Source organism: Prionailurus bengalensis, chromosome E3 (genome assembly GCF_016509475.1).
Source record: "Prionailurus bengalensis isolate Pbe53 chromosome E3, Fcat_Pben_1.1_paternal_pri, whole genome shotgun sequence".
NCBI lineage: Eukaryota > Metazoa > Chordata > Mammalia > Carnivora > Felidae > Prionailurus > Prionailurus bengalensis.
In genome coordinates this window covers 27122888-27139448 of record NC_057357.1, presented here as the reverse complement: position 1 = coordinate 27139448, position 16561 = coordinate 27122888, and the positions used below count along the sequence as shown (strand labels likewise).

Genomic DNA, 16561 nt, shown 5'->3' with positions numbered 1-16561 from the left:
TCTTGGTTAATTTATTGACAAGGAGACACAGAAGCAAGGAACTGCTAATGGAACACAAGCAAACAAGTTTGGCTGGGCCACACACACAATGAACTTCAGTCTTCATGTTAGCCCTCTAGCCTTGTGCTTCTAGCTTACGTCCTATGAATTTAGCATGTACTCTAGTTTCCTCTAGATTGCACTTACTCATTAAAGTCAGGTGGACTTTCTTTCTACACTATCTTTTAATAGTTTTCTCATTGCTAAAGTTAAGTAAGGAAATTAGGAGTAAGGTAAGGGATAGAGAAAGAGAGAATGAAAGAAAGAAAAAGCTACAACATGATAAATGTTCTCCTAAAATAATGGTGCTGTTGCTGTACCAGGTCAAAGAAAATACACAATTAAGGGGACCAAAACATAAAAGACAGGATTCTCAAATATTTAAAAACACTAATCATCCCCAAGTAGCCTGTGCAGAACCGATTTCAAAACAGTTACTTATAAAAATTGATGTTGTTCCATGTGAACATTTTGTCTGTTATAAATATTTAATAACAAAAAAAGAGAGAAATATTCAATACCCACCCCAAAGAAAACTATATAGGTACAAGGTTAAATTTTATAATCTTTATGAAGACAATAAAGCAAGCAATCAATATTTAGTTCGAGGCCAGACCTCTTCCTTGGTTAATTTTTTACAGTATATTCTTCCTTAGTGTGAACCCTCTACAGATAAAAGTTTGCTGCCCTAGGCCCACTCACCGCCAAATTCTCAAAATAAAGAAAACACCTTTCTTTCTCCACATTCCTTATAAGCAACTGGTCATAGGTTGCCTTCTAGGGGCCTACAAAAGTCTTCTCTCACATTACAAGTAAGGAGAGTCCCCATATTTAAATTCTGTAGCTCATACGGAATTTCCCATTCTAGTAGCATTCTTGAGATTTTTCTGTACCTCTTTAAAGGGAATCCAGCTGCTTCCAGGCTTTGCGGGATTGGAGGGTGTCTTCAGTTTTTCAAGAGCATTTTCAATTGCTTCACCATAGTTATCCTGAAACCACTTTTCATGAGGTGTCTCCGCAGGGGCCGCGGTGATGCTCCTCACATGCTCCAAAGCGAACACAATGGGCTTCATCAAAGCCGTGTGCTTTTCCCGCATGATAGCAATTTTCTCTTCTCTGGCCAGGAAGGCATAAAGAGTTTTACAAACATGGAACAGTTTAAATGCATCAAGTGCAAGTAAATACTATCAGAGAGTAAGCTAAATAAATAAAATACTGGCAAAATAACTTACTAACACAGCACTGTAAAATATCCAGCACATGAAAGAGGAAGCTTTTTTCAACAACTGGTACTGGGAAAACTGGACATCCACTTGCAAAAGAATGAAGCCATACCCTTACCTTCCTTATACGACATGCGAAAAAATAACTCAAAAAGGATCAAAAGACCTTAAGAGCTAAGACTTTAAAACTCTTAGGAAAAAAAAATGTAGAGGAAAGGCTTCTGGCCGCTGGATTTGGCAACAATTTCTCAACAAAAGGCAACACAGAAAAACCGGGCTACTATATCAAACTCCACTTACGTGCATCAAAAGATACTATTAAGAGACTGAAAAGAACGCGCAAAAGGGGAGAAAATATTTGCAAATCATACATGTGAAAGGGGGTTAATATTGGGGCGCCTGGGTGGCGCAGTCGGTTAAGCGTCCGACTTCAGCCAGGTCACGATCTCGCGGTCCGGGAGTTCGAGCCCCGCGTCAGGCTCTGGGCTGACGGCTCGGAGCCTGGAGCCTGTTTCCGATTCTGTGTCTCCCTCTCTCTCTGCCCCTCCCCCGTTCATGCTCTGTCTCTCTCTGTCCCCCAAAAAATAAATAAACGTTGAAAAAAAAAATTTAAATAAAAAAAAAAAAAAAGAAAGGGGGTTAATATTGAGAATTACAGAGAGAACTCCTAAAATGACAAAAAAAAATTCCCAACAACCCAAATGCAAAACTGAGCAAAAGATTTAAATAGACATTTCTCCAAAGAAGCTATTCAAATGATCAAAAGGCACATGAAAAGAGGCTCAACAACACTAGTCATTGGGGAGATGCAAGTCAAAACCACAAGCAGATACCACTTCACACCCATCAGGATGGCTACTATATAAAAAAACAAGAAATGACAAATATTGGCAAGTATGCAGAGAAACTGGAACTCTTGAGCACTTGTGGCAGGAATGTAAACTGATGCAGGAAAACAGCACCAGTTCCTCTGGTGGTTCCTCTGTAATTCAAACATAGAATAACAATTTGACCCAGGCAAATCCACTGGATCATACACAAAATAACTGAAAAAGGAGTCCAACAGATACTTGCACACTGATGTTCACCGAAAAGCAACCCAAATGTCCACTGAGAGATGGTGGCATGAACTAAATGAGGTATATCCATACAATGGAATATTATTCGGCGATAAAAGGAAATTCTCACATATGCCACAACATGGATGAACCTCCAAACATGCGAAGTGAAACACGCCAGGCACAAAAGGACAAATACCTTTGATTCCACTTACATGAGTTTCTCGAAGGAGTCAAATTCAAAGACAAAAAGTAGAATAGTGGTAAAGAGGGGCTAGGGTTAAGGAGCCATGGAAGGTTAGTGTTTAATGAGTACAGAGCTTATGTTTGGGATGAATAAGTTCTGGAAATGAACAGGAGTGATAGTTGCACAACACTGGACACACGCTTACTGTGACTGAATTACACTTAAAACTGGTTAAAATAACAAACTTTATGTCTTGTGTATTTTACATTACAAGCGGGGAGGGGGGCAGGGAGCGAATTTGTTTTCAGAGCAAAAGCGTATGAAAACATACTTGCGTAAGGTGTTGTTGTTCTGGACTCTCTTCACCTCATCTTCCAGCTGCTGGATTCGTCTCAGGACATACATATGCTGCTGTAACAGAACTCCCAACCAGAGCTCGTCCCAGAGAACAGTGACCCTGCGCAGCTCAGCCACAAGCATCTGAACCTGCGACACATGGTACATCCAAATACGCTCAGCTACAAGTCCACACACCCAGCACAGTTCTGCAAACACTAGGAATTACAAGTTCACTGCGTGCATCTTTGATTCATTCTACGAGCAGAGAACCTTGATTAGTGATTCTATCAATACTGATTTATAAAACCGGTACTGACTTGTAAAAGCTCATTTAGAGTAAAAACTCTAAAGATTTTTTTGTTCTTCGAATACTGTTTCCATGACAGTGTTTATGGATGGGTTCTAGGTTGTTTTATGGGGAGGGAGAGAATATAATAAAAGCTGTTTTAAAACATATGAATTGTGCTTTTCTGTACCTGTAACACCATGGTTGGGTTTGCAGAGGACAGTTTATCGACAATTTTGCTGTAGCAATCCTGCATCATGGCCTGGTCTTCATTTAATCCACTTTTAGGTTCATCCTTGTTGCTATCCTGAGAGGCAGGAGGACTTCCTCCCTCACATTCAGAAACCAGCAATTCTTCTCCTTGAATATTGCCAAGTAAAGTTGGAATTGCAGAGGAAAACTTACTTCCTATGAGAAAATGCAAGAATAAGGTACACTTTGGAAGTTTCTCCTATGCGCATATGTTAAGAAAAACATCAGTAATCTATTTGACTCCAAGGGCACTCACTTTAATTTGCCTTCTGTGCATTAAAATGACCAAAAATCATGGATCTTCTGCCTTGTATTTATTAATATTATAAGCAAATAGAAGATAAATGAAAAAATAAATAAATGAGCCTCAGCACACAAAGCTTTCTCACAGCCAGAGCCCTCTGAGCTTGGTTTCCTCCTTATCCACCATTTACTCAGCTCATCAGGGAACCTGATTTCTCTAAGCCTGAATGGGTTACTGTAAGGCTGAAGGTCGCATGTAAAGAACATGCCCCACTGTGGGACTCAGCAGTTACCATCTCAATAAACCATAATTATTATTATTATTATTTATTCTCAAAAAAAGTACGAACTCCCCAACGCTGTAACATAAAGCTCAAAAAGTTTACCTAACAGACACTCTTTGCAAAAGACTTTCTATTTAGAGCAGAGTAGCAGTGTTTTAATATTCCATACCTGACGCCTGTGATTCAGTACTAAGTGATATGGTGCCCACTATTGCAGGGTACAGTATGAGATGTGGGGAATCTTGAGCCACTCGGCAGAGGAGGTTACAAATACTCTGGCGCACATATACTTCAGGATGGTTTAAGCGTGAGAAAAGCTGTGGAATAATTCCTTCAGGATAAGAAGAAAGAAAGATACTTTAAAGTTATTAAAAACTGTCAACACAGTAGATGCAAACGTGTAAAACCTGACATATGTCAGCATCAGTTCTAAGAGCCTCAAATTCCTCTCTGTATTAATAACAAAGAACCCTAACAATAGCTCCTGATTTGCACGTTTGGTTAGGGTACAGAGCAATTCAACAATGTTCTGGCCAAATGTATTTTCTAAGAATGCCTGTAAAAGACAGACACAGATCATTTTTTAACACCTGGCATATAAAATTTTTTTTAAAGTTATTTTCACCAGTATCTCCAAAATTCATCTTGCATGCATAAAGCTCCTGCCTCTCAGCCTTCTAGTTCTCTGAAAGGTGGGAGACAAGAACATGTAACGTACAGGTCACATATTCTATCATTAGTGTAGCTACTCTGTAACACATTCGAATAATAAACATGAAGGAACTACCATTTTTTAAATTGTCTTCTATCTCCTACCCAGAAATAATTTTCCTGAAACATTTTATTTAGACCCTTACCTCTCCATGGAGCAGTAGGTGTTGTTTCCAAGCCACGTTCCAGATACTGCCTAAGCTCGCCAGCATGTTTCACGAGCAATCTGAGCAGGCGCAGGGTGGCCATCACAATCACATCATCAGTGCTCTGCTCTGCTCTGTGACTTAAGTGTAGCCTAGGGTCGTCTTCATCTAAGGGAATCTAAGGGCAAAAGATGAAAGGCAGAAACAAGAATACCGTTTTCGTCTGCTAGGTGAGAGACGTCAAATACACTTTCTCAGAACAGAACAGTGTGCTACCTACCTGCCCAGCGTTGAGTTTAAGGAAGGTAAAATATGCACTGCAAGACAGCTTGTACAGGCTGAAGATTCGATCTACAACTTTCCTCCACACTTTAATAACTCCTTCTGTTGCACTTTCATCAAGTTCTGAAAGCCACGGGCAGCTTGATATTAACTGACGCCAGATAACATCAACCATGTCGTCTTCCTCGTTATCTTCACCTTCTGTTATCTGAAGCGTTATATCTTCATCCTGAAGAAAATTTGGGCATAAAATGCTATTGAACACAAACTGAAAAGGGGAAAAAAGGTATATGATTTTCCTATTCTACAAAAGCATTTTTCTCGTTGATGAAAAATTCAATTACTTCACACTTAATTTTATACACGCTAAACGAGTATCAATACACTCCTCTGTATGATGTTTTACCAACGTAGCTAATGAAGACGACTCCGGTGTTTTGCCCCTTAAACGCTTCCAAATTATAATGTGATATTCTGCCGGCAGAACATTAAACATAATCTGTTCAGAAGGTTGAGGCTAAATGTTCACAGAATTCACTCACAACAGACCCTGCTCTCTTCATAGTACTGGGCATGTACAGAACACCAGCTCTGGCAGACAGCGATACATGCTGAAGTCCAGAGTAAGACGTGGTTAGGTTAGCGAATAAAATCCCAACTTTTAAAGTCTGTATCTACTCAGTAGTTGTGACATTCTAGAATTAACAGAACTCTGAGCAGAGAGGGAACAAATCCTACAGCTCGTTTAGTTCACTAGGTTTCAACTCTGGCTGTGAAGTACAATCACCTAGTAAGCTTAAATATGTGCGCATACGTCCCACTCAGCTATCTGGGGTGGTATGCAGGCACTCGTGTAGTTTAAAAAGGTCCCAAGCTAGTGTTAAGAACCTAATTTCTGATCAAAACACCTAAAAGAGAAATTTCATTCCCATAAAACAAACTTCACCTATTTTAATAACAGGACCTTAAAGAAATGATTTCTCAAGAAATTACATTTTTCTTAGAAAAGTATCATAACTCACTTTCATTTTAAAACTCAAAGTTCTGATTTGTAACAAAAACTGCCTAAACCCTATTCAATATTTAATCAAGTATATATATGATCAACCTCCTCGAAATTAATGAATTAAAACCGTGATCCTGACACCATTTCTCCCAACACTACATCATATTTTCCTTGCCTGAATCCCCGCTGGCCGACAGACAGCCTGTCCGAGAATACCATATATCCTCTCTTTTTCTTCCTCAGTTATAGTGTCTGGAAGCAGATTCTGAACTTCAGATTTTTCTCTAGGCAGCAGACGAACACCTTCTCCCTGACTATAAAAATAAACAAGTCACTAGTTGCAGCTATCAAAACATGCCATGTCAAGTTACCAAAACCTGTCAGCAGACATTTTCTGTCTCTATTTTGCAATGCATTAGCTAAGTTACACATTTTGACATACGTACCTGGCATTGTCAACTACCTTTCTGCCCCACCTATAAGCCCAACTAGCCAATGCTGCCCAGGATTTGGCTACTTCAGGTGCCTGTACTGAAGATAGGTGATACAACTGTCCCAAAATGAAGTCAGGCTCTCCAACTCCAATATGCACTGCCATGATGGACAAAAAAATAAAAATAATGAAAGAACTCAGCAATGCTACATTCATAAATTTCTAACGGCACTCCCATTAACATTTTGGGGTTTTATTATCTGTAAGCTATCAGTAAGTTCCAGAATATTACAGTGCAAAATTTGACAAAGGAACACATTTCCTACTATGCTTTTCAAAAAGGCTAATAAACTGAAATCAACCACTCAGCTTCCCAAGTCGGCTTAAATTATCACCCTGTAAACCACATAAATATCTTTCACGACACTTTACATAAAAACAGTTCAGGTGTAAATTATGCAAAGAGCCTAAATGTCCATCAACTGACGAATGGATAAAAAAAATTGTGGTTCTGGGGCGCCTGGGTGGCGCAGTCGGTTAAGCGTCCGACTTCAGCCAGGTCACGATCTCGCGGTCCGTGAGTTCGAGCCCCACGTCAGGCTCTGGGCTGATGGCTCAGAGCCTGGAGCCTGTTTCGGATTCTGTGTCTCCCTCTCTCTCTGCCCCTCCCCCGTTCATGCTCTGTCTCTCTCTGTCCCAAAAATAAATAAACGTTGAAAAAAAAAATTTAGGGGCGCCTGGGTGGCGCAGTCGGTTAAGCGTCCGACTTCAGCCAGGTCACGATCTCGCGGTCCTTGAGTTCGAGCCCCGCATCGGGCTCTGGGCTGATGGCTCGGAGCCTGGAGCCTGTTTCCAATTCTGTGTCTCCCTCTCTCTCTGCCCCTCCCCCGTTCATGCTCTGTCTCTCTCTGTCCCAAAAATAAATAAAAAAAATGTAAAAAAAAAAAAAAAAAAAAGAAAAAAAAATTTAAAAAAAATTGTGGTTTATATACACAATGGAGTACTACGTGGCAATGAGAAAGAGTGAAATATGGCCCTTTGTAGCAACATGGATGGAACTAGACAGTGTTATGCTAAGTGAAATAACCCATACAGAGAAAGACAGATACCATATGGTTTCACTCTTATGTGGATCCTGAGAAACTTAACAGAAACCCATGGGGGAAGGGAAGGGAAAAAAAAAAAAAAAAAAAAAAAGAGGTTAGAGTGGAAGAGAGCCAAAGCATAAGAGACTCTTAAAAACTGAGAACAAACTGAGGGTTGATGGGGGGTGGGAGGGAGGAGAGGGTGGGTGATGGGTATTGAGGAGGGCACCTTTTGGGATGAGCACTGGGTGTTGTATGGAAATCAATTTGACAATAAACTTCATATATTGGAAAAAAGAAACAGTTCAGGTGTCAGATGTGTTGTGCAATGTCTTGAATTATGGATATGACTGGTTACTTCCTTGTGATTAGATTAAGCTGAAGCATTCTGGGAAAAGTAATACATAGGTGATAAGTATACAATCTCATTCAATCAGAAATTCATGAGGTAAATGTCTTTATCCACAGTTCAGAAGTAAAGAAATCACCTGCTAGAATGTCATATGCCAATGTAAGATTTATAATAGTCACCAGACATATCCCTTATATCAAGACTACATAATATACAGATGAGAATGATTTCATAAGACCAATGTAAGAAATCAAAGTCCTATGCTTCATAACAACAATAATGAAAGTATATTCTCATGCTTTGGCAAAGAGGTTAATTATCTCCCACTCTGTAAAACATGGACAACGGTACCTACCATAACAGGCTCTCCAACACTGAATTAACTACCCTATTTGTCAAGTACCCTATTATTAGCACTAGTGTCAAAATGTGAAACTTTCATCTTTCAGTAGTTTCTGTGCTCTATCACCCAAGGAGACCACAGGCTACTATTATCTGTCTTTGTTGCTCCTTCTAGTGTGTGGTGACATTTAGCTTTCTGGGGCAGGGCCGTCTTGCCAGCAAAAACATCTAAGTGCATAAAAGCACCGTGGTTAGGGAAGGCCTGGTGGGCAGAGTTTTAAGTGACTTGCACGGTAGCATTAGATACTACAGAAATGTGTTTTACTTACTTCCAGGCAGTAAAATACGCTAAATTTCCATAGAAACAATTTCTGTGGCAAATTACAGCCAGTATAACATTGTAAACTTTAAAACAGGGAGAAATAACTTCTAAAATTAATATTTAAAAAAATTTTTTTTAACATTCATTCATTTTTTGAGGGACAGAGAGACAGCACAAGCAGGGGAGAATACAAAGCAGGCTCCAGGCTCTGAGCTGTCAGCACAGAGCCCGATGCGGGGCTTGAACTCATGAAACACGAGATCATGACCTGAGCCAAAGTCGGACGCTTAACTGACTGAGCCACCCAGGCGCCCCTAAAATTAATATTTTAAAGCTAATAAAATAAAGATATCCTACCTGTAGATTCGCTCTCTATCCGAGGATATTCTTCTTCCATCGTATTAACAGATGGCAGTTCTATTAAAGCGAGTATGTTTTTAGACAAAGTAGAAAGACCTGTGAAGTTTTGCTGTTGCTGAGCTCTATAAACCTGTTTCAGCTGCCCTGAAATTTCTTTCCATTCTGCCTGGATCCATTTAGCTAGTGTCAGAATGGACTTGGCGACCGCATATTCAGCTTTGGCAGACTTGCAGAAAGATATGGCACAAGAACTCAACATTTCCATTGCGTGTGTTGACTGGCCTACAGAAAACCAGAAATCAGACCTTAGCTTTATATGCAAACAATTAACAGTATTCCAGGGTAAAGTGACAATGTAAATTCAGTGGTAATCAATGATCTCCAGAAACATTTCTTACTTGAATACACCAAAATTACCTCTTTTAAAAGCCCCAAATTATAGAGATAAGTCAATTACAGGTAATTTATTATTCAGGACACAAATGTTGTGCCACAGCTGGAAAAAACCCAACTTTTATTGCCTTACATCATACACATTAACATTCATACACGATCTTTATTTTGTCATATACTAACCACAGTTCATTTTACTAACCTGCTGTATACAGCAATTTGGTTTTTTCAATGTCAAGTTCAGGCCCCCATTTTTCATCCACTTGACCTTGAGTTGATAGTTTTTTAAAATGCTGGACTAAATCCTGAGCAGTGGTAGTCTTTCCCAGCTGAACCTCACTACACTGTGCCAGCAGTCTTGTTGCAAGTGACACATTCCCTCGTTTTCTAGCAAATTTTGCTGCTGTTAGACCTAATTCCATCAGATGGCTTCTAATTGGAACTGTTTGTTCTGGAGAGAAGAAAACGTTTCATTAGTCCTTGATGGGTCTAGTCGCAGACTGCACGGAAACATGGCCAAAAATTCTTCCCCAACTATTTATTTTCCCTTCCCTACCACCTCCTTAAATCAAGATAACTCATTTTTCACCATCTTTAAATCCCTAGCAGCTAGCGTGGTGCTTGGCATACAACAGACAATAAATGTTTATTGGAATAAATGTATACAATGAAGCTGACAAAAGTAAAAATGATTCACTCTAAGAGATCGGCTTTTCAGTTTCTAGATCTTTTTAGTAAAGGGCTCAGGCCAAAGGGTGGGAAGTGAGGGTAAAGCTAGACCATCCTCCTTCATGTAGAAGTACCCTCTGCCCTTTTTATCACGCCATTCTCTCCGAGTTTACTCCTACCTTTCTGATGAACCCTCAGTCTCCTTCCTCTCTACTACCCATCCATTAAAACTGATGTTCCTAGGGGTCGATCCTAGGCTTTCTACTCTTCTTACTCTGCATATTCTCCCTGGACAATATCATTTGCTTTTGTAGTTTCAATTACCATGCAAATGCTGAAGACTGTGGAGTCTTCATCTTGAGCCCAGACCTGACATCTGAGTCCCACCTGCCTACCAGTTCACCTACAGTCAGGCATTTCAAGGGTACTTCAAACTGTGTCAAGTTAAATCCATTTTCTGCCACCCTCCAAACACTCTACTTCCTTCTCCTGTTTTTCCTTTCTTGAGGAACATAACCAACCTGGCTACCTGAGCAGATGCCTGGCAGCCGTCACAGGACTTCACTTTCAGCCCTCCTATCACATCTACTTTTTGTCTATCCCTATCACACTACCTTGGTTACCTTTAGCAGGGACTTTAGCCTAATGGGTTCCTCTGCCCCCAGTCTTCTCCTCTTCTAGTCCAATTTCCAACCTGCAACTGAAGTCATCTTATACAAAGATAAATCTGAACACTTAACTTCCCTCTGAAGGCTTCCCACTGCCCAGACAAAATCCCAACTCCTGAATTTGCCTTGAAAGGCACTGATGCCTTACATTTCATTCCAATCTCAGTCTCCTTCAGCTTCCTCTCTTCCCATTCTCCCTTAGGCAAATTGAGTCACCTAAGAATCTTTCATTATTGCCACTGGCCTTCCCATGTTTTTTCCAGCCAAATGGCCCACCACCTTCCTTCTCATCTCTACCTCCCTCGGGTATCAGATTAAATGTTACTTCTTCCCCAAATCCTTTTCCGACTGATTCTTAGGATTAAATCGGTGCTCTTGTTTTACGTTCTTTCAGCACCATGTTCGTGCACTTCCATTCAGCACACCACTGCTGTTCCTTGTACGACGTCAGTTTTCCCTGCTAGACTCTAGAATCCCTTTGGTCTTAGGAATGCAGAAAACAGTCTTGTTCACCATTACGCCCCAACTCCGAGCACAATACCTGGCACAAAGCACACTTGCCAAAGAAAAAAAGGCAAGGCGGAGTGGAGTTTTGTCTCAAATATAACCGCTGAGTTACTGACTTTTTATTCCCAATTTTACAACTTGTTCAATATGGGAAGGATGAGAAAGAAGATGGTATTTGTAGTCCTACTATATGCCATGCTCTGCATCAGAGCTTTTATATGCCTTATCTCATCTCCCATAATCCTTACAAGAATCTCCTCAGCAAGGCAATACCCAGAACTGAAAGGGAATGTGACTCATAAGTTTAATGACTTGCCCTAAGGTCCTTCCATTTGCAAAAGTTGGGCTAACGATCCAACCCAAATATATACAGCACTGAGAGTCCAGGAGAGTCACAGTTCCCAGTAATCACTCTGCAATGCGAGTCCACACCCCAGCATTACCTTACTTGAAATTATTATTTTTTTAATGTTTATTTATTTTTTTTCCCTTTTTTTTTTTTTTTAAATTTTTTTTCAACGTTTTTTATTTACTTTTGGGACAGAGAGAGACAGAGCATGAACGGGGGAGGGGGCAGAGAGAGAGGGAGACACAGACTCGGAAACAGGCTCCAGGCTCCGAGCCATCAGCCCAGAGCCTGACGCGGGGCTCGAACTCACGGACCGCGAGATCGTGACCTGGCTGAAGTCGGACGCTTAACCGACTGCGCCACCCAGGCGCCCCTAATGTTTATTTATTTTGAGAGAGGGAGAGAAAGAAAGCGCACATGGGCGTGCCAGTGGGGGAGGCAAAGAGAGAAGGGGAGAGAGAGAATCCCAAGCAAGCTTTGTGCTGTCAGTGTAGAGCCCTGACATGGGGCTTGATCTCACAAACCGTGAGATCATGGCCTGAACCAAAATCAAGAGTTGGGAGCTTAACTGAATGAGCCACCCAGGTCCCCCTGAAATTTAGTACTCAAATGTATTCAGTAATCTTAGCTACCGCAATTTTCAACTACAATTCTACAGAATTCTGGCAACTTTTCCATTTTCAAGCAATAAATTGCTAACACCCTTTTAACATAAGAGACGTTTCTTTCTTAAAAATGAGATCTACTAATATTTATACAAATACTAATTGTCAACTCATTTGGAGTGTTTAAAACTTAACATCCACAGTCCATTATATCTGACAAAGAATTCATATCCAGAACAAATAAACAAGTTTATGACTTGACTAAAAACGGACAAGATTTACACACTTTAAAAAGTAAGATACAGGGGCGCCTGGGTGGCGCAGTCGGTTGAGCGTCCGACTTCAGCCAGGTCACGATCTCACGGTCCGTGAGTTCGAGCCCCGCGTCGGGCTCTGGGCTGATGGCTCAGAGCCTGGAGCCTGTTTCCGATTCTGTATCTCCCTCTTTCTCTGCCCCTCCCCCGTTCATGCTCTGTCTCTCTCTGTCCCAAAAATAAATAAACGTTGGGAAAAAAAAAATTAAAAAAAAAAAAAAAGTAAGATACACAGTGGTCACTATGCAAATGAAGAGGCTCAATCTCATTAATCATCAGGAAAATGCAAACAAAACCGCAATGAAATACTACTATACACTGGTGCCAGGTGACTAAAATTAAAGAACACCACCACCAAAGATAGAGACACAAGAAGAAATGTAAAATGTACAAAAACGTTCTAAGAACTCGCCAACTTATTTTTAACGTTGAACCATTACGACCGAACAATTTCACTAACAGGCATTTACTCAAGAGAAACACAAATGTATGTCCACCCAGAGACCTGTACATGAATTTCACTGCGGCTCTACACATAATAGCCCACATTTTAAAACAACTCCAGGATCTATCCAAAGAACCAGATGCATGGTGCATCCATCAGATGGACACTACTCAACAACACAAAGGATCACACTACTGATACACGCAACACAGGTGAACCTTGAAAATAAAGTGCCGAAAAGAACCCAGACACAACAGAGTTGTATGATCCCATTTACACAAAACTTTAGTTAAGACAGACAGGTCTTGGGGCGCCTGGGTGGCGCAGTCGGTTAAGCGTCCGACTTCAGCCAGGTCACGATCTCGCGGCCCGTGAGTTCGAGCCCCGCGTCAGGCTCTGGGCTGATGGCTCAGAGCCTGGAGCCTGTTTCCGATTCTGTGTCTCCCTCTCTCTCTGCCCCTCCCCCGTTCATGCTCTGTCTCTCTCTGTCCCAAAAATAAATAAATGTTGAAAAAAAAAATTTTTTTTAAAAAGACAGACAGGTCTAATCTACAGTGACAGGAAACAAATCAGCACTTGCCCAGGACAGGACACATGGGAGAGGCGACTGGGTAGAGGCATAAGAAAAACTTTTTGCGGTGATATGAGTGTTCTAGATCTTGAACGAACTGGTGGTAAAGATCTGTCAAAACTCATGGATCTGTACATGCCAAATGTGTAAATTATATCTCAATCAAAGCTATTAAAAAAATCCAAGCTAATTACCTTTTATCTTCTCCAACAACTGACTCTGGTACATGGTATATCTTAAGGCCTGCATCCACGGCCTCACATCATGCTGTTTACATGAACGCAGAGCTTCACTGAAGAGTGGAATAAGACAATCCTGCCAGAGAAAAACCAAAACTACTTAATGCAAACAGACTCCATGCATGTTTGTAGACCGAGTTAACCTGCATCCCCTTAAACCAGCTACTCAGCTCTACTTGTCTATTCAACTCCCCCCTTTCTTCATTTTATCTTCTAATCACAAGAGGAAAAGAGACAGTCTAAGATAAATCTTTGCTTTGCCTTAAAAAGAAAGAAAAAATCAAGTCCAATTTATCAATAAAGCACATTTTTATAAAAATAAACACAAGCATATTAACTATAAAACAGAAGTTAGATTACAGAGAAACATAAAACTACTACTTTATTAGCAGATTCTCAAAGATTCTAATTCCCTTCGGAAGGGCCCATCTTTGGTTAAACTGTCCCCTATCTGGGAGAAGGATGGGGTGTCTTTTTTTTTTTTTTTTCTAAAGTATGTTCTTCATCCAACATGGAGCTTGAACTCAAGACCCCGAGATCAAAAGTTGCATGCTCTACCACCTAGCCAGCCAGGCACCTTTCGGGTATCTTCGCTAATCAAATCTAAAATTTGTAACACCTGTCAAACGGAAATATATTTACATACACTCTCTTCTTCCAAAAACAAACAAACAAACAAAGCAAAGGAAAAAATTAACCAATTAGCCGTCCTTAAAACTCTCTTTCTTTACTTCCTCCATCTGCCTCATACACTTCTCAAATGAAAATGTGCCTGAAAATGGCATTTTGGATTTCTGTATTTACTACCTTGTCCAACAAATGCTACAAATACTATTTTAAAAATTAAAAAAAATTTTTTTTTCAAAGAAATCTTTTTCTACACAAATGCCTATTAATGTTCACAAAAATATCCTGATAAAAATACACACATACACACCTCTGTTGAAAGTCTGTTAGAAACTGTGTTCTCCAGAGCAGAAGAGCAATACAGCTGTAAGGTACTTAGAACTGGCAGAGACTGTGAAACCGTTAAAGTAGAAAGTCTCAGGGGTCCAATAGCTATGCGGGAGGTTTGCTTCAAGTACTTTACCACATTTCTGAAACAAAATATATACTGTTAATTAACAAATGAGATTTTCCAGCCGGTAATCACTGAAGAGATAAGGCAGTTTGATAAGATGCTACCACAGTGGCATCCAAAGAGGGGAAAGGAAGAAGAGCTGTCTACCCTTTAGTAAAATGACACAAGCAAGTCAAGACATGCTTCTGCGGATTTCTACAGTTTATTTAGTTTCAACCTCTATATATGCTGGCAAGGGGCACTCACGTTTCACACGAGTTCTACAACGAAAACGAAGCTATCATGACTAACTAGCATTGTAGTGAACTGTTAAGTGATTCATCGCCAAGTACGTACATTCACCATATGGTACACACAGCGCACATTAACCTCCTTTGGATTAAACTTACTCAGTTATGGACTGCCACTTCTGGTCTTGTTCTATATGGTTTAAAGCAGTTGCCAAACAAACAGAACTTCGCAACAACTGAACCTCAATCGATTTCTGAAGTTCCTTTGGATCTGGGCTTAACATGTTAGGAAGCAGTTTTTTCATATCTACAGAGAAGTTAAATAAATTCTGTTAAGTTGTTTTTAACGTGTTAAGAATGATAAGACATTTTAACAGTATTAAAAAGTTATCACTGATGAATACATTCTTTCGTATTTAAGCTCAGCCAGCTGAACACTATGATGAAGCATTTCTGAGAGCTATATAAAAGTCACAGTCTGCATTCAAATTATATCTCACACCCACCCGAATCAGCTGATTTCCCAAGTTTGAAAATCAATAAACCAACATACGCTACATTTTAAAGGGGCAAATCTACACCTATTTTGCAAAACTTACTGAATTTGGCAAAGCAGTGCTAACACACAAAGTACTCACAATACTAATTTTAGTGTAGTATTTTACAGAATGTGCCAGTTGGGGTAAAGAAATTAACAAACCACATTAAGACGCTAAGAAAAATATTTAGCTTAAACACTGAACTTTTTCAAACGTGGCCAGATAAATCTCCAAGTCTTATGACAGTCTTTTTAAGTTAGATTAACTTTAATTAAACTGTTTCCATTTGCCAAATCAAATGTAAGTAAAACAGCCCTACATATGTTCCTTCGCATGGGACTCTGCCCCAAAATAAATGTACAAAAACCTCCCATTTTTCCAGTAAAATACTAAGCCAAATATTTTGGGCAACTTGTCCATAAAATACCTAATTTTAAGATTATTATCTCAAATACCTATTTTCTCTTTTGATCCTCCAGCAAGTAGATTGACATTTTCTCCTGGTAACAATTCTAACTGCTCAGTACATTCAACAAATTCTCCAGATTCAAAACTGCTTAGTGATCTGTAATTAAAACATCAGTTAGCTTACATCACACCCTATCCAGCCTGTGCAATCATTCAAAAGAAAGGCAGAACAAATTCTGGAAAAAGCCCAGTTACACAGCATTCTTTTGGTGAAGTTCCTTCTACGTAGGCCATCATTTTATTTCTATTTTGAAGATGGGACTACCAACTTAATTAGCACTAAAATCGGAGTGGCAAACCGGAAAGCCACAACTATAGACATTCAGTTTAGCACGCTCACCTGTCCTCTTTTTGTAGTCTGTTATCCTCCGGGCCCATCCAACAAACTGACAGACCGCTGCAGGGCAATGGCAACATCTGATTCTCCCCAAGCTACTTCTCAGTTCCCTACGCGACCCCATTCCCTACCTAAAGCCTAAGCCCCTGGAGGGCTCCTGTCCTACTATCTCAGGACTCCATCCTCATCCTGCCTC

The 16561-nt window shown here is 40.1% G+C and overlaps 1 protein-coding gene across 4 annotated transcripts in view; it reads right to left on the bottom strand.

Moving 5' to 3' along the window:
- The window catches only part of SMG1 (SMG1 nonsense mediated mRNA decay associated PI3K related kinase), a 105044-nt gene that overhangs the window by 29584 nt on the left and 58899 nt on the right, over positions 1–16561 (bottom strand). For all 4 annotated transcript variants that reach the window (XM_043560430.1, XM_043560431.1, XM_043560433.1 and 1 more), the window contains 14 exons: positions 16016–16125; positions 15181–15328; positions 14648–14807; positions 13666–13786; positions 9546–9794; positions 8948–9232; positions 6503–6647; positions 6232–6370; positions 5049–5279; positions 4769–4946; positions 4081–4242; positions 3323–3540; positions 2839–2993; positions 933–1155 (listed from right to left, as the gene is read on the bottom strand). In XM_043560430.1, the coding sequence (XP_043416365.1) occupies positions 933–1155; positions 2839–2993; positions 3323–3540; positions 4081–4242; positions 4769–4946; positions 5049–5279; positions 6232–6370; positions 6503–6647; positions 8948–9232; positions 9546–9794; positions 13666–13786; positions 14648–14807; positions 15181–15328; positions 16016–16125 (2524 nt within the window). The remainder of the gene's footprint in view (positions 1–932; positions 1156–2838; positions 2994–3322; positions 3541–4080; positions 4243–4768; positions 4947–5048; positions 5280–6231; positions 6371–6502; positions 6648–8947; positions 9233–9545; positions 9795–13665; positions 13787–14647; positions 14808–15180; positions 15329–16015; positions 16126–16561) is intronic.